The following is an 18704-nucleotide window of genomic DNA, read 5'->3' as shown; positions in this document are numbered from 1 at the left end:
GTATAAGCATCGGGCAACTCCCAAAAGTCATCTTTGTTCAAACCAGACACCTCTAATCCAGAAACAACATGGGTAGTTGTAACTTTCTCCTGCCCCATAGTACGCAAGAGAATATTAGTCTTTTTACCTGAAAGACCAAGTCTATTCATCAACGCAGGTGTACAAAATACTGCGGAGCTACCTTGATCCAGAAAAGCGTAAGTAATCACAGTCTTATTGCCTTTTTTAGAGTTCACTTGCACAGGAACTATGGAAAGTTTACATTCAACTTCACCAGCCCCAATAAATCCACTGGACTCAACAGATTCTGGAGCACTGCCCATTACAGTGTCTGTTTGTCTCCTGACAGGTTTAAAAATCGGTCTCCTTGGCTCTTGGGTAAATGTGAAGTATACTAGGGTGTTTAAGATTACATACTTTGCATGAAAGGCGATCTCTACAATCTCTACTGATGTGCCCTGTGCACATACAGCCAAAACAAACGCCATTCTCTTTTAAGAATGCAATCTTCTCACTATGACTCCTCTTTTCCAATAGAGGGCACGACTCCAGAGCATGTCCACATCTGCAAAACAAACAATTCTTGTTACTGGGTGAAACTATTTTTTTTTTGTTGGTTCCAATTTCTGATTTCCTTTCCATTGCTGTAACGGTAGTAGCAAAACTGCTTCTTTTAGATTTAAGATAAGACTGAGGCTTGCTTTTGTTCAACAATTTACTACCTGTAAATGCTGGACCATCCTGTATGTCTCCGAAAACTGGATCAGTCATTATCTTTACTTGTCTTTCGACGAAGTTAACAATGTCGCCGAAGGTAGCTCTTTGTTGGACAGCTTCTTGCAATTCACAGACTTCGGACCTCCATTTTTCCCTCAATTTGAATGGTAATTTCTTCACCACTGTCAACATATTCGTGGCTGTATCCAACTCGTGAAAATACGGAATATGGAGTTACAACAGCTTCTTAAGAACAGACTATAATCTTCACTTTTGATACTCGCCCATGACAGAGCCTTTTCCATATAGGTAGATGCAATTACATACTGGTCACCAAAATGCTCTTGTTGTAAACCTTTGGCTCTTAAATACCCATGGTCGGCAGGCATATGCTGGCAACTTTTTATAATCTCCTTTGGATGACCCCTGGTATATTGTTCAAGAAAGTATAAGCGATCGCTATGACTTTCAGTTTTACGCTCCACACAACTTTCGAAGGATTTCATAAAGTCATGATATTGCAGAGGGTTTCCATCAAACACTTGAATTTCCCTTTTAGGCAAAGATGACAAACACTGCTGTTGAATCAGTAATGATGTTATTTCATTTTGTTTATCCAAAATATGGAGAACTTGATCAGTATTTCCTGGACCAGTATTCACAGAACCACTTGGATTTGTTTTACTTAATTTTGATATTTTCTGGGAATAAATTGTGTTAGAAACATTCCCCTTTGGCTTGGCACCTTCATTGCCACCACCCATAGAAGAAACAATTTGTTGTGTCTCAGCTCTAGGAGTAAATAAATTTGCATCGGCATTGAGTGTCTGTGTTGCCTGTTGTCCTTTATCAAAGTAGGAATTCATTCCATCAGAATGATGAGTCATGGCGCTTTTACCATGATACACACTAGAACCTTTAAGCACTTTCACTTTTGCCATAGTTGCAGCAATCTCCATTTTTTTATATAAAAAGCTGCGATATCAGCCTCTGCCTTAATGCGAGTTGAAGTTGTTGTTGATGTTTTTGAACGTCTTGTGGCAGCGCTACGTTGACTTAATCCTTTACTTCCAACGTTAGAAATACTGTCACTTGGGATTATGTCATCTTGATTCTGCATGGAAATTTGATGCACTTTCTGGGTTTTTGGATCATTCGAAGTGCATTCCGCTGTTTTCAACTGTTGATCCTGGTTATCATCACTTGACTTCTCAATTCCATTTATCCATTTATTGGTCTCTTTTATAAATTCATCACTGTGTTTATAGATGTTTGAAAACCACTCATTTTGTTTGATTTGCTCGTCAATTGGCAATAATGGGATCACTGTATCATGAAGCTTGACTGTCTCTTTAAAAGTTTGCTCCAAAGTTTCAAGTTCAGACTGTACGGCTGAAACGTTCTCATTTTTCAGCATGAGTTCTTTGATGGCTGGTATAAAACTTTTAAGCACATTTACATTTCTTTTTCGTTCTTTTTGAAGTTGCTCAAGTTTATAAGTCAAAGCCTTTGCTGTGAGGTGAACTTTTCTTTTACATTTGTCCTGTTCAAGTTCAACATCTGCACCAGTTTCAATTTCAATCATGACTGAATCACGCACACAGCACGTCTAAATACGACGCGCTTAGACACTTCCCAAAACAAGCGAACACAACACAAAACAACGCATAGCAATGGATGCCTCAATTCCAATATATTCGCAAAGCCCAGCAGTCTAACCAACGATTCATCTAACGTTAACCAACGATTCATCAAACCAACGATTCATCTAACCAACGATTCATCTAACCAACGATTCATCGAACCAACGATTCATCGAACCAACGATTCATCGAACACAACAACCGTGCTGCATAAATCGTAAATGAACTGCAAACTGCCAAACCATTTCGAATCATCCGCAAACACAAGCAAATTCGTAAGAACCCAATGTCCTACCAGTTCAACTGCAGCAAACATATCTGAAGTTATCGGTCCTGTTGCTTTGAATGTCCAATTGTGTGATGATTGTTAGCAGCAAACATATGCAAAGACGTCGGTCCTGTTGCTTTGAAAGTCCAATGTGCTAATCTCCTTTAGTCAGCGCTGCGCAGCCTGCATTTCCTTTCCTTCCAGTCAAAGCGTGAGTGAGGGCCTGTTCCTTGAATCCAACGTAGACGCTTTCACGTTCTCAAAGAAACAAATTTGTTGACTAACTTGTAGCGGCACATGTAAACAATCCAAAGACCGCTAAGGAGTTGAGTGGAGGAATGACATTTGTGACACGTTTCTTTGAAAGCTTAAACGTTGTTTTATTTTGTACAGGTTTGTACGGTCAACAAAATATGTGCTCCAGCACTCACCCCATTCTTCCATCTGAACGCACACACACAACAGGTGTTTTAACCCACTTAATTAATGACACTCCCATTATCAGTTGGTCACATGACTTTCCAATTACATGGCTTCTACAATGTTTGTTTATGTTGGCTAGTGTATTCTGTTTGTTGTTTCTCTTAAAGAGCCCTCATAATACTCTCTGGCTATGAAAATCAGTTTGGACACCACACACCCAGGCCACTCTCTCTTTGAACTGTTGCCCTCTGGTCAACAAGAACAGTTTTTTTTTTGCCTCATGCTATATTCAGCCTGAACAATTAAAACTTTCATAACTATACACTGGCCATCATAAGAGACACATTTATACATACAGTATAGCATCTGAAAATTGTACATTTGTTAATTACATAAAGTGTACACCTCTCTATACCTTTCATACATTGCATTATTTAATTTTCAGTTTTTTTATATTAGTGTTATATTTCATCTATACTGTGTAATGTATGTCTGCTCTATCATGTATGTCTTCACAGTGAACCAGAATGCTCTGCAGGAACATAAGAGCCCACTTTAATTTCAAAATGAGATAATTGGGCCAATGAAAAAAGCTCCAGTAGAGATAATGACCTTGAGTCCCAGGGCATGGTCACATCAGAGTGCAATAATCAAGGGCACGCACTATAGTCATTGTGACCTGAATCTACACAACGCCTGCTTGTTAGTGGAGCTGTTACTGAACAGACAGACAGAGAGTAAGTGAGTGAGAGAAAAAGACACATAATGATGTCTCTGTGAGGCACACTACTCAATGTTGACTTAACCTTTTGACAAAGAATCATGAATGTTTCTTACAGGAGTAGTGCAGTAAGTATTCAGAATGACTGTTGCAAAACTTGGCATGGGAATCATTCTGGTTTCAGTGAAGATTTTTTTTTGTAAAGAATAAATATTTTTAATCCCACTGCCAAAAGGTGAGATATTTTCAACAATAACTACATGTAAAACAATTCGTGTACAAGTTTTCTTAACTCAGAATGTTTTTTTTTTTTTGGCACACCTTCCACTATGTATTAACAATACTAAATACTAGGCCCAGCTCCACTAATTTTTTCAGACAGCCTTAGCCAGCTACTTCACTTCTCTACATCTGAGGTAAACGAATGTGCTGAATAACAAAGCAATATAACGACAGTAAAAGTCAATGAAATTTGTTAAAACTATAAATTAAATTTATTAATTACTAAATTACTAAATGAAATATTAAAGCCATAAACTGAAATTATCAAAGCGTACACGGACCAACTGTCTTGTCCATGTTCTCTCACTTGAATCCTCTTCTTGAGATTTGAGTCTCTGACCTTCTGCAAGCCCCGCCTTGTTCACGCAGTGATTGACATGGCGGGAGGGGGCGGACACGTGATTGGCTCGGAATGCATTTTCAATGTGCACATTGAATTTTGCTACATTCATTGCGGGACACTGAATGAAAATGCAATCGTAAGTGTCTTGACTGTGAGTGTTAATGCATTTGAGAGAAATAGCATTTAAATGATCATTTTGCCACAGTTTTTGCTTGAACATGTTATACATATCTAATCATTTCTGTAATACATTTTCATTTTAATTTTGCAACTTATAAAGCGTTAAAATTAGTTTTCATCTTACATATTAAAACTGGTGTATGAAATGGCAAATGAAAATTATGTAATTTAATTTTCATTTTCATTTTGCACCAAACGTTGCACAAATGTATTGGAAAATATAAATGTAAATACAGAAATGCATTGTCATTTTACATATTGCATTGTCATTTTGTATATTACATCCCAAATTGACTATTGCTACACATACGCTTCCATATCAAATAAATTAAGATTTTTTTTTTGTAAATAAAATGATTTTAAAAAACCAATCACTCAAATCATTTAATACTACTATGTTGAAGTCAGAAAGCTTTTACATTATTCTGTATTACAGTGTAAATTCGATTCACAGACACAAGTGATTTCCAGACAGCATTATAATCATTACTCTTCTGTGCTCTTTAAGTGTTTCTGGTCAATACATTTCTGAATAAGTCTTTAGGAGTAGAAGCTGATCCTACATATTGCTTCTCTGTATCAAAATATTTTAGTGCATTTGATCCAGGTATTCATTTCCTGAAGTGGAGGACCAGAAATTGAAGATAGCCTCACTTTGCATTGTCAAAGTAGTCCTTTGGAGTAGTGTTTGAGAGCTTGAAGACTACTAATCTTAGCACACTTTGGATCAAGGGTTGAGCATGATGGGGATTGCAGGCTGAAAGGAAACATATGATAGCATGGCACTATATTTCTATACGTCAACCCCCCACAGGGACTGTACCAGGTCCAGAGTACTGATCAATAATTCATTTGTTTTTCCTTTTTGGCCTGCTTATTTTTCTCTGGCCGGCATTCTTTATCCCTCACATCCCTCATATTTTCCCTCCCTCTCTTTCTTTCTCCCTAGAGCCCTTTCCAACAGTCTGTACTGTCGTTCTGGTTATCAGCCTAATGACAGTCAATCATTCTAATTTGCCAAGCGATTGTGAGAAGCTGTCTACAGCAGCTATAGTGCGGAATTTGTTTCACGGGAAGTCAGCAATCCATATACAATTTACTGTTTCAGAGATAAAATATTTTTGTCACGCAATCACTCTGGTATCAAAAGATGCAATCATACTTAAAACCATTTATTTGCATTTCTCTTGTCACAGGCACAAATAAGCACATATACAAGTTTCTTGATAAACAGGGCACATAGACCCCTAAAATACACTTTAGATCAATATTATAATACATTCAATGCTTTAGTTGTTTTATTAACATTTCTCTGTTTAATCTCATGCTACAATAAGTATTGGTGTCAAAGGGCCTTTTGGCCTATTTGGTGAAAATATTTTAATGCAGCAAAGTGTCAATGCTGGTCTTATCAAATTATTATAAAAAAAATCTAAAAATGCTTACTGATTCGTAAATGCAGAGGCCTGTAATTGCATTGTGTGAAATGATTACCTGAGAAACAGCTGAGCATCTGCATAAACAGAAGTAGCTGAAAAAGACTGGATTGCACGATCTTATAGCTGCTATAGACAAAGTATACACTTACACACGTGTACATGCACTTACACACACACATGCACAAAAACACACACACACACACACACACACACACACACACACATGCAGCTGGTTTCCTTGGCAACAGCAAAAGGCACTAAAAATCAAATTTTAGGAACTGCTTCTCGTTTCCTCACATTCTTCATCTGCTTTTCATTTTGGATGACCTTTATGTGATCGCGCCTTGAATAAGTTATTAAATAAATACATTTTCAGTTACAATTGTGCCTGAAACCATTGACAGTGTGTATTTGTGACCTTGAGCAAAACATCTAGGTCTGATAAAGCAATGTAATCTATAGAGCAGACAGGAAATAAATGATCACTGCATGTCACCTCGCTTAATTAATCAAGGTGCACAGATTGGTTATAAAGATTTAAAACTTACAACACTGCAATCTTAAAATCCCCATGAATATTAAATGGAGGTTTGGTGGATTTCATTCTGTCTGCATTTTATATATACAAAATTTCCTCTTTCAGGAAAATGGACCAGAAGTACTGATAATGCATCTTGTGCTCAACATTTTTTGCCCAATCACATGCTCTCTAGAATAAGAAAGCCCCTCACCCTAAAAATAATTTTGGTTACAGCAGTAACATCAGCTAAAACAACCCAATCTCACAAGAATTCAAAACTATTTTATATTTTGAATGGTGATTATGTTTGGGAGTGGACCTTCATGCATACTTTTTAAGTAGCCTACGATTTCTTTCCTTTCATTATTCAACTATTTTTAGATTAATTTTTTTGAGATATGAAACTTAGGAAACTCATTGCCACAACAAAATATGTGAAAGCTATAATTCGGATTCATTTTCATTGTTCTAGCTTGTGACCAGATAGCTGGTATATTTATTGATACATTTGTAGCAGTAGAACTATTTTGCTGAAACAAAATAAAGCAAATAGAGTATATTATAGTTGGGGGTCTTTGTCAAGCTCTATTAATGTCTCATTGAGCAGACATGGTCAAAATGGTTCTAAATGCAAAAAGCTGCCCGGAAGGATGTACTATTGATTTGGAATGTTTCCTTCAAGGTGAACACAGTTTGAGGTGAATGTGACATCTTAAACATCCATCCAATCCCTCTAGACCACATTAGAACTGATAGCTCTCAGTTAACCCCCACTGACTCACTGAGAAGGGTACAAATTGCATTGCACTTGATGGCAGCAGGGCTCTGAATGCATTAACCCTGACTGTCTGCCTGTAGCAAAAACCTCTTTCTCAATGCTTCTGTCCTCACAGCTAAAGTAAATCTGTATTGGTTGAATCTAAAGAAGAATAATATGAGTATTTTCTTGGTCTTTGCTGAAATCTTTATTATTATTTTTTTTTTAATTGTTTTAAAGTTTTCAACTTTTGTATTAGATTTATTTAAAAGTAGGCATATAGCCATTTCTCTGCAGTGTGAGTGTGTGTTTGATATAATGTTTAGTAAAATGTCCTTTTAATTTGAATGAATACAAGGGCAAATGTGTTTCAACACTGGATGAATTACTCCATTAAGAACTTGAAGGAAGAATGAGGTTTGGCAGGTGGATAAGCAGCTGCTGAAAGTGTCTGACGCAGGCAAACAAATGAATATGATTTATAAGAATTTGATAATATCTGAAAACAACTGGTCCTGGTTTCTTTAGGGTTTGTGCATGGTTCATTAGCCAGTTCAAGCTTAACAAAGCTCGATGGCACCATCTTCTGTTTATAAAGAAATAATCAAATATACTACCCTTCCGAAATTTGGGGTCGGTAAGATTTTTGGAATGTTTTCGAAAAAGGCTTTGATGCGGCTTCCCTTATCTGATCAAAAATACAATGTGATTTCTGTTCTGATACTGAATAATTTCATATGCCATAAAGCAACATACAATAACATACTAATATAACATGCTATAATTTTGTTAATTAGTGTTTTAGTAGAAAATTATATTCAAGGGACATATGACTGTGCGACGATTATTATTATTATTATTTACTTTACACTGCACACTGCACTTTTTTAAGACAACGCAACTCATCCCCACTGCATATTTTTTATTTATATTTAATTTTCTCTCTATTTTTTTATTTTTGCACAGTCTAAAAAGAGTATGCCAGACCTACTTTCACTGATTGTTGTATGTCATATAACTTGTACGTGACAAATAAAATCTTGTATCTTGACTTGAATCTTAAAGGTGTGAACAAATAAAGCTCTCGTTTGACGCGCTAGATGTTCTACAGTACTGCGCGTGTCCACTAGGCTCGAGAGGCGCTCGCTGTCTGCATCATCTCTCTATAAACAAACAACCAACGCGAAACGACGCCGAGAGGTGGAGCCGCTGCGCCGACAACTGTCAAAAGACCCTTCCTGATAAGACAAGCCCTTCCGTCCTCAAAGCATCTCGTCGTAGCCCGCTCGAATCCGTTAGAAACCACATAACTGAAGTGAGTACTCCGTATCTCGCGAGTGTACGACGTCTCGGTCTCTATTCCGTTATTGCGGAGCGGTTTCGGATGAGCAGGTTTTGACAGACTGCATGTCTTCCTGGAGACCTACTGAGAAGGTGAGACGACCACGGCTGTGTATGAACGCTAACTTATAGTTTCAAAAGCATCTTTGCATGCTTTTTGGACAAGTCAACGTGTGACATAAAGTTGTGTGCTATAGAAATGATGCTGCGCGAGCATTTCTTAGAAATGTGCTGCAAACGCGCTACTGTATAACGTTAAACGTATTTCCACGCAAAGGCTGCATAGCTACACGATGCATATTGAATTGTCATTTGGGTAGTCTGTTGGTGATTATTCATCACAAAACTATGTGCTATTCAGTCCAAGAAAACATTTAATTTGCATCCACGTCAGGATGGAAACAAAATGACCCAGTTTTATAACAAGAAACGTTTATTTGTGGTTAAAATTGGCGTAAATATCTAGAGAACCGCCAAAGTCTCGTAAAGTAATGGAAACTCTTCTGTGCCCCCTTCTGTGAACTCCTGATCATTACCATAGTTTATAACGGGATGTTTGTTGTTTGGGGATGCATGGGTATTCATGTTATTAAAAAAAACTTAAATCAATTGTACATTTAACATATATTAAAAATTTTAAGTGTAATATATATTCCCTTTAACCTTGAAAAAACGGGTACAAAACAATAATATAGAAACAATAATACAGTGTACAAAATAATAATACAGAATTTTATACACTATATATATATATATATATATATATATATATATATATATATATATATATATATATAAACCATTAATCATTTTAATAACTATTACTAATTAATAATTAAAAATAGAAAAGTTGTATTAAAATTGTATTTTGAATAATTTGCCAATATTACATGAATAAGATATTTTCCTTTCACCTTGAAAGAAGTGTACAAAACAATAATATAGAAAGTAGAAACACTATATTTTTATTTTCCCAGTTCTATTTTGGACAATATCATATATATGTATGTATGTATGTATATATATATATATATATATATATATATATATACATACAATTTATTTAGTTATCATATTTAAAAACTAGTAATAATAGTTGTAATTAATAATTAATAATAGAAAAGTTGTATTAAAATTGTGTTTTGAATAATTACATGAATGCAAATATAACATGAAGAGAGGATTATGAAAATAGCTTTACAGGTTCCTCAAAAAAAAAAAAAAACACAGAAAACATGGTAATCATGTAATAGAAAAGATAAAGAAATAAATGAGAGATGATGAATTTAATGAACACAGCTGAGCAGCCGAGACAACGCTGGCAGTTTAAAATAGCTGTTAGAGGGTTTATTATCTGAAGATGGGGATTTCTTTAAAACGCACTGGACTTGTTGCATCAAATAGCCTCTAAAGTCGGCGTGAATAACACTTCAGTTTTTAATCAGTAGTTTCTATTTTGCGTCACTGAAAGCATCTGTGGGTCATTTGAGAAACTGATGCATTCGGATTGCCGTATAAACTTGGTCATGCTTTGCATCTTGTCTCATATTAGTGTTTCCCCCCAGCATTGGCCATTGAGTAGTTTGTCAATATGTAGGCATGGTTTTAATGCTGCGTGAGAGTATTAGCTCAATCAGGATTAAGGATTTGTAGGAAAAAAAAATAGGTGCTTTCATTACGAATCATAAATGCTGTATTAAAAAAATAGGCGACAGGAGCAACGAATGAGTGTTTGTATTTCCCCATCTGCACAGAAAGGTGGATTCCTAGCTAATTAAAGTGTAAAGTGCAGTCTTGTTGTTGAGATTATCCAACTAAAGGGACTTATTGTAACTGACTGAAAGGGAACTGGAGGTTCATGGTTTGGGAATTTGCTCCACGTGTTCTCCTTCACATAATCTGCTGCTAAAAGCTTCGTCACCCTGCACAAGATGAGCCTGCTGTTTGAGATTAGGAATTACACAGAGATCAGTATTACACTTTGGGACTGTAATGACAGTGTCTTATTTACTGTCACGTTTATTGTGATGTTTTTCATCTTGGTGATCCGATTCACGGTGTTTTCTTGGATCCTGTGAGCAGTGAGTCTGCATTAACAATGCATTTAATGCACATGGATTTAAATACAGTATGAGCAGTAGTACTAGTCATATAGTGATGTTTGGGTTATCAGTCACATCTTATAAGTTAAAGTACTTTTGACACATTGTATATATTCATGTGTTCTGCAGAGATGTCAAGGCGAAGCACAAGGGTAGTGTACAAAGGGCCGTCCTCCGTCCCTGATGATGACGCAGCCAGCACGAGCTCCACTGGATCCACTGGTCACATATCTTATAAAGAGAGCCCAACCAGGTGTGTTTGTATTTGCAGGAGCTCTCAGTACATCATAAAGTTAGTTTGCATGTGCATTTTCACCTGATACAGAGGCTTTCCTGCAGGATCTTCAAGAAGAGGACCGGGCGCAAGAGCGCAGGCAGTGTTTCCCGCAATTCAAGTTGCGCAAGCAGCGTGAGTCAGACGCTTTCTGGGCAGCGCAGTGAATTCACAGCCACTGAGCGTGAGAATGGTTAGTATCTGCACACACACAGGACATGCAAACAAACAAACAAATTAATGAAGAAATAAAATGATGTTCATGTTTTTAAATTTTACATTTATTATAAATAATAAAAATAATATTAATAACATATATTACATGACATATTATTTATATATATATATATATATATATATATATATATATATATATATATATATATATATATATATATAAAATAAACAAATATATAATTAATATAAACAAATATTCTAATAACAAAAAATATATATATTTTATATAAGAATATTATATATAGTATCCTAAATGTATATAAATAATATTTTATAAAAATTGTATTTATTATTTTAAATTACCAAATGGAATTCTTTTTATGTATGAATTTTGTTTCACTGTCTCTGGGTTTTAGGCATGTCCTTTGCTACTCAAGGATTCTCCTCTGGATATTCCTCGGCTGAGGAGCATTATAGACAACCCACAAAATCAAACCCTAGTAAGTGTGCATTACACATTTTAGAAATGGGGGGGACGGGGGTCACTGTCTGGTGGGTTGGTTATGAATGGTCAAGCAAGAAGGTTGTAAAACATCTAGTCTTTATTTTGCCTTTTCTCCAGGTTCTACCCAGACTGTAACTGAACCAGCCTTTGATGTGTGGGACGTGTTTCACTCCCCAGGTATTAAATGTATAAACCCTCCCTTCACCCGACTAACATGAACAATCAGGGTTTTATTCCTGCTGTAGTCATGTGCTCATGTGTGTGTCGCAGCTCAGGCTCTGGTCATGTTCTACTGGTGGCTGGGAAGTTCATGGTACAGCCTGACCTCTCGACTGTCTCTGATCAATGTGTTTCTGCTCAGCAGGTACAGTGCTCTGTATGTGTGTGTGTGTGTGTTCTAGTTACAAATGTGTGGCCTTAAGAATATGTTTGATAGTTATGTAAGAAATTCACAGTAACTTAAACCTTTATAAGAACCTTTTTACGGTCTAGATCAACATCAATCATTTTTAAATGACAAAAAATCAAAAAGTCTGGAAAGTCTCACAGATTAAGGAATAGCAGATAATTGTGATTTCCGGGTCTGGAGAAGTTCTAGAAATGATAAAAATCCTAAAGGAATTAAGTGAATTAAATTGTTTGCTAAAATCGCTCAGCTGTAAGGAGTAGCGGCCTCTTCTTTTAATGCAAATAGTTTTTTTGAAGAACCATTGAAGAACAATTATATTTACACATGATCACATTTCCTCTTTCTCTCTCTGTAGATGCACAGCAGATATGAGAAAAGCTATTCTACTTGTCCTCCTTCTATTCTTTCTCCTTTTTGGTGAGACATCAGATAGTGATTCTTTTCTTATCAAAAATGAAACCTATGTATTTCAAGATATCCCACATTGCACACAAGAACCTTTAAGACTGCATTTAGTAAATGTAGCTATAAAAAATGCTTATCCATGTTCACGCCTGAATATTTGAGTAATAAACATTAATGTCCCGTGACCTAACATTGTGCTGCAGGAATATGGAACTGGTTCCCGTTTGCTTCTCGTTCTCCTCCTCATGAGGTTGTTTCCAGGGCTCCATCTGTTAAACACACAGATAGACCAGTGAAAGAAGCTTTTGATGTGAGTAGATGTACTCCACTTGAGTTAGACCTCCAAAAGGTCCTGCATCGTGCTTAGTTATTGCATATTTTTCTTAAATTACTATTATTTTATTAAATGCACTTTTTTCTCTTTAGGATCACCAACAGCATGCCAGCCTATCACACTTGAAGGATGAGATCGCCAGCTTGCATGAAAGGGAGGCGAACCTGATGGTAATTCAAATCTAATCATGTACGTCTTTCTGTTGAAGAGGAGGAGTCCCAATTTCTTTCTCTTTGTCTGTTATTTCAGAGAGACATCGAACTGCTGAAGATGCAGAGCATGCAACAGAAGGTTAAATCTGAGGTGAAGAGACGAAACGTTCCTTCTTCCTTTCTACCACCTCGGTTTCTTCTGCCATAGCAACACAACACAAAACAGGAAGTGATGTCATCCTGTGTATTTTTCTGCTTGTCTCCTAGATGATGCAAACTGATGTGAAGTCTATGAATGATCAAATAAGGAAGTCAGTTTTTTTACTTTGATTTTGTGGACTTAAGTTTAATGTTCTCTTGCATCTTGCATCGTTATTTCAACCGGTGCTGAAATATGTTTAATATTCAACAGTGCTGAGGCTGAACAGAAGCAGCAGATTTCTAATCTGAAGTCCAGCATCTCAGACCTCCAGTCGGCCCAAGACCTCCTCAAGGAAGGGGTTGATGCACAAGACTCTCTCAACAGCAACGTAAGGATGCTTTAACACATTTTAGCGGATTCCTTTGATGTTATGATTGCAATTACTTTTTATACAACTAATGATGTAATTTCCTCTGCAGCTGAGAGCAGAGCTATCCGATTGGCTAATAAAACACCTGAAAGATCCAAGCTCATTGGAGTCAACCATAGTGCTCCGTCCTGAGCTACGGAGGGCGCTGGAGGATCTGGAGATCCGGATACTAGACAAGCTAGTGCATGAGAAAGAGAGCAGCAGAGATGTCTGGAGGACCGTGGGGGAGACGCTGCAACAGGAAGGAGTCGGAGCCGCCACTATACAAGTGTGTGTCTGTGTGTGTGTGATGGGATGGGATGGGATGGGATGCCAAAAGAAAAAAAATCTGAGGGGTTTATTAGTTTAAAGTTGATTTGATGATTTGATGAATTTGTGAATGTGTTACAGGATGTGAAAGCAATCGTCCACAGGGCAATTAGTCTGTACAGGGCAGATGGGATTGGAATGGCGGACTATGCCTTGGAATCTTCTGGTACTGATTTCCCTTATTATTAAGTTTGTGAGTGTACTGTATGTGTATATATATGCTTTGCCATCACAGGAATAAATATAATTTCTAAATATATTCAAAATCAGAAATCAGTTCTTTTACTCTGTAATACACAATATGACAATTTTACTGTATTTTTGATCAAATGAATGCAGTCTTGGTGAACATACAGTCGTGGTCAAAAGAATTACATAAATAATAGTTTTTAAAAAGTTTGCTGCTAAACTGCTTTTAGATCTTTGTTTCAGTTGTTTCTGGGATGTACTGAAATATAATTACAAGCACTTCATACGTTTCAAAGGCTTTTATCGACAATTACATGACATTTATGCAAAGAGTCAGTATTTGCAGTGTTGGCCCTTCTTCAGGACCTCTGCAATTCGACTGGGCATGCTCTCAATCAACTTCTGGGCCAAATCCTGACTGATAGCAACCCATTCTTTCATAATCACTTCTTGGAGTTTGTCAGAATTAGTGGGTTTCTGTTTGTCCACCCGCCTCTTGAGGATTGACCACAAGTTCTCAATGGGATTAAGATCTGGGGAGTTTCCAGGCCATGGACCCAAAATTTCAACATTCTGGTCCCCGAGCCACTTAGTTATCACTTTCGCCTTATGGCACGGTGCTCCATCGTGCTGGAAAATGCATTGTTCTTCATCAAACTGTTGTTGGATTGTTGGAAGAAGTTGCTGTTGGAGGGTGTTTTGGTACCATTCTTTATTCATGGCTGTGTTTTTGGGCAGAATTGTGAGTGAGCCCACTCCCTTGGATGAGAAGCAACCCCACACATGAATGGTGTCAGGATGCTTTACTGTTGGTATGACACAGGACTGATGGTAGCGCTCACCTTTTCTTCTCCGGACAAGCCTTTTTCCAGATGCCCCAAACAATTGGAAAGGGGCTTCATCTGAGAATATGACTTTGCCCCAGTCCTCAGCAGTCCATTCACTATACTTTCTGCAGAAGATCAATCTGTTCCTGATGTTTTTTTTGGAGAGAAGTGGCTTCTTTGCTGCCCTTCTTGACACCAGGCCATCTTCCAAAAGTCTTGGCCTCACTGTGCGTGCAGATGCGCTCACACCTGCCTGCTGCCATTCCTGAGCAAGCTCTGAACTGGTGGCACTCCGATCCTGCAGCTGAATCCTCTTTAGGAGACGATCCTGGCGCTTGCTGGACTTTCTTGGACGCCCTGAAGCCTTCTTTACAAGAATTGAACCTCTTTCCTTGAAGTTCTTGATGATCCTATAAATTGTTGATTTAGGTGCAATCTTAGTAGCCGCAATATCCTTGCCTGTGAAGCCATTTTTATGCAACATAATGATGGCTGCACGCGTTTCTTTGCAGGTCACCATGGTTAATAATGGAAGAACAATGATTTCAAGCATCACCCTCCTTTTAACATGTCAAGTCTGCCATTCTAACCCAATCAGCCTGACATAATGATCTCCAGCCTTGTGCTCGTCAACATTCTCACCTGAGTTAACAAGACGATTACTGAAATGATTTCAGCAGGTCCTTTAATGACAGCAATGAAATGCAGTGGAAAGGTTTTTTGGGATTAAGTTAATTTTCATGGCAAAGAAGGACTATGCAATTCATCTGATCACTCTTCATAACATTCTGGAGTATATGCAAATTGCTATTATAAAAACTTAAGCAGCAACTTTTCCAATTTCCAATATTTATGTAATTCTCAAAACTTTTGGCCACAACTGTATGTGACTTTCCTGGAAACGACTGTGTTTGTGCAGGTGCCAGTGTGCTCAACACTCGTTGCTCAGAGACGTATAAGACCAGATCTGCGTGTCTGAGTGTATTCGGCATTCCTCTGTGGTATCATTCAGAAAGCCCTCGGACTGTTATACAGGTAACAAAGCACACAAACACTGTCACACAGACACTGATCTGACTCTCTAAGCATCTGTGTGTGTGTGTGTGTGTGTGTGTGTGTTGTAGCCGGAGATGTATCCTGGGAAGTGTTGGGCATTCCAAGGCTCCCAGGGTTTTCTGATAATCTCACTGTCTTACCCAGTAAGAATCACTCATGTGACACTCGAACACCTTCCCAAAGAGCTCTCACCAACGGGCGGCATTGACAGCGCGCCTAAGGAATTTGCTGTCTATGTGAGTTGATATTTCAATGTTTTTTTGTCTGTGTAACTGATAAAACAACAGCTTTGAGATTCTTTGCCTGTTCTGTGTTCAGGGTATGTCTAATGAGACTGAAGATGGAGAGTTGCTCGGGACATTCACATATGACCAGGATGGAGAGCCCATTCAGACTTTCAAGCTTCCGGTGAGTCAAAATAGACAAATTATGAAGTATTTAGTATCATCATCATATCATGGTAGTATTGTATGGTAGTACATGGTAGTACATGTTGTATTCCTGCAATTTAATAATTGTGTTACTGTTTAGAAGTAAAGAGGTATCATTTTCTATGTATTTTATATTTACAAATACATTTATTATATATTTATATAAAAATACATGTGCATTTTTGCACCTACATAGATAAGATTTTGTGAAATTTATTCTAAAATTTTAATCAAATTCTTCCAATGTTCTTGGCTACAGGAAGCGTCAGACATCTACAGCATGACTGAGCTGAGGATCTTGAGTAACTGGGGTCATCTGGAATACACCTGTGTGTATCGCTTCAGAGTTCACGGAGAACCTTCACTTGCCTGAAAGGAAGAGGATCTGAAATGATTCGGCCTCTTCAGCTTTGGTTTAGTCTATGCAAAAAAATGGAAAGCTCAAATGCACTGAACTCTTAAAGAATGATTCAGACAGCTACCTAATGTACGAATACCAAAAAATGCACTTGAACGTTCAACTAATAACAGAGTTAAGATTGTTTGCCCTTTTAAAAAATATTTCAGTTTACATTCCTCAAATATTGATATGAAGTGCTGGTAAGATTTTTTTTTTTTATAAAATATTTTATGAGAATAATTTTTAGTTGTTTATGCAGTTTTGAATGAACAGTTGTAATTAACCATTTTTCATATGAAGGACAGGCTTATATTGTGTGGAACAGTAAATATGGTTTATAAAGCCAAATGAAGGACAAAAAGTGTCATGCTCAGCTAGAATTACCATAAAGCAGCATTTGTGTTATTTTGCTCCGCCTTTTGCATTTGTTTTATTTTCAATATTGAGTTTTGTAATAATAGATAGTTCTGAAATGTGTTTGTTCACATCATCATTGAACCATATACCTCTTAAGAAGCTTATAATAGTTGATTGTTTATATATGTCCATATATTACAATGCTGTTTTCTTTGAGCAGCCGTTCTGATTGCACTCTGAGACATTATTATTTTCTGCCCTGGGTGATGATTATAGCTGGGTACTAGAAATGTCAGACGGTGGACGTCACCTCTGCGGGACGGGGGAGGACTGGAGTCAAACTCAGGTTTTGGGTTTTCAAACCAAAGTGCTCGAGCGTCCCAGATTATATAATTCTCTTGACCTCTATATATATATATTTGATTTGTCTTATTTGATTTATTATTATTTTATTTTGGCATCCTTTTACATTTCTCATCAAGGTTTATTTGGCAAGTTTACATGATGTTTGTTACATTATTTGATATTATTTTATAAGAAATAGGATTTTAGTAAATTTGAGATGGTACATAATATGGTGTGATACAAATATTAATGCGTGAGGTTTTTTCATGCAGAGACATTTTAATGCAGAAATAGGATTTGTTTAAATAAATTTGAGACGGTACATGATATGGTGTGATACAAATATTAATGCATGAGTTTTTTTTCATGCAGGTTTGCTTGTATAGCACTGTACTGATCTTTCTATGCATCATTTAATATCTAAATCTCATCTAAACTTAATTCAAATCATTTGCATGGTTTTATACACTGGCAATTCAGAAATATATATATTTTAGACATGGATCAATTTTAAATTGACTTAAAAATCACTTTTTTTTTCTTTTTTTTACCTGAAAATAAGCACTTTTTACACATGCATGTGTAACTTGACACACATACACGTAATCACATGAAGCTGTTTATAATATGAAACTAAAAGGGTGGTAATATTTTTTTTACCCACTTTTCAGTTGTTTTGCCTCTGCAGTTCCTTGTGTAGACACGTCTTTACATATCCAAAACAATGAGGAATCAATGTTCAACCTACTTTTCACGAGGTTCTTGATTTCTGCAGCTCTTCAGAGGTAGAAGCTAAAGCAGTGGTTATTATAGACAGCTCCAAAATAACACCAATTTCAGTTCTTCAAGTAAACTGAATCAGAAGTGTTCGGAAACCACTAAGCTAAAACTGTACCAACAGATCCTCAAAATAATTCACAAACACATTGTTTTTTCTTCTAACAATTTTATTTCCTTAAGTAAAACTGACAGCAAAAGAAAAAAAAAACTAAATAAATTAGATGTTCTAATAAATACAGAACGGTATACAAAACAAAAACAGATGTTTACAGAGCCTTACAGTAATGACTACCATGATAGTGCATCACAGAAAAGAGAAACATATTCTACATTATAAAAACAGGAAAATGACAAATGAGAATGGTACAGCTGTTAAAATCATACTTTAAACTACAATGTCTTTAATCACCTATTTTACATTCAATATTTACAGTTACAGCGGGAAA

At 36.7% G+C, this 18704-nt stretch overlaps 1 protein-coding gene across 1 annotated transcript; it reads left to right on the top strand.

Annotated features, from left to right (window-relative positions):
• The first annotated feature begins 8429 nt into the window (after positions 1 to 8429).
• On the top strand, positions 8430 to 17253 carry LOC132151613 (SUN domain-containing protein 2-like). Its single transcript, XM_059559830.1, has 18 exons — positions 8430 to 8727; positions 10866 to 10989; positions 11076 to 11203; positions 11604 to 11687; positions 11810 to 11869; positions 11963 to 12056; positions 12457 to 12518; positions 12710 to 12816; positions 12933 to 13010; positions 13090 to 13143; positions 13260 to 13303; positions 13405 to 13522; positions 13614 to 13832; positions 13955 to 14039; positions 15809 to 15924; positions 16014 to 16181; positions 16264 to 16353; positions 16636 to 17253. The coding sequence occupies exons 2-18, from the start codon at positions 10868 to 10870 to the stop codon at positions 16747 to 16749; spliced, it is 1743 nt and encodes a 580-aa protein (XP_059415813.1). The 5' UTR covers positions 8430 to 8727; positions 10866 to 10867; the 3' UTR covers positions 16750 to 17253.
• Positions 17254 to 18704: the final 1451 nt, after the last annotated feature.

This window comes from Carassius carassius, chromosome 10 (genome assembly GCF_963082965.1).
Source record: "Carassius carassius chromosome 10, fCarCar2.1, whole genome shotgun sequence".
Taxonomy (NCBI): domain Eukaryota; kingdom Metazoa; phylum Chordata; class Actinopteri; order Cypriniformes; family Cyprinidae; genus Carassius; species Carassius carassius.
Note: the sequence above shows the minus strand (reverse complement) of the source record. Positions and strands in the feature narration are given on the sequence as shown.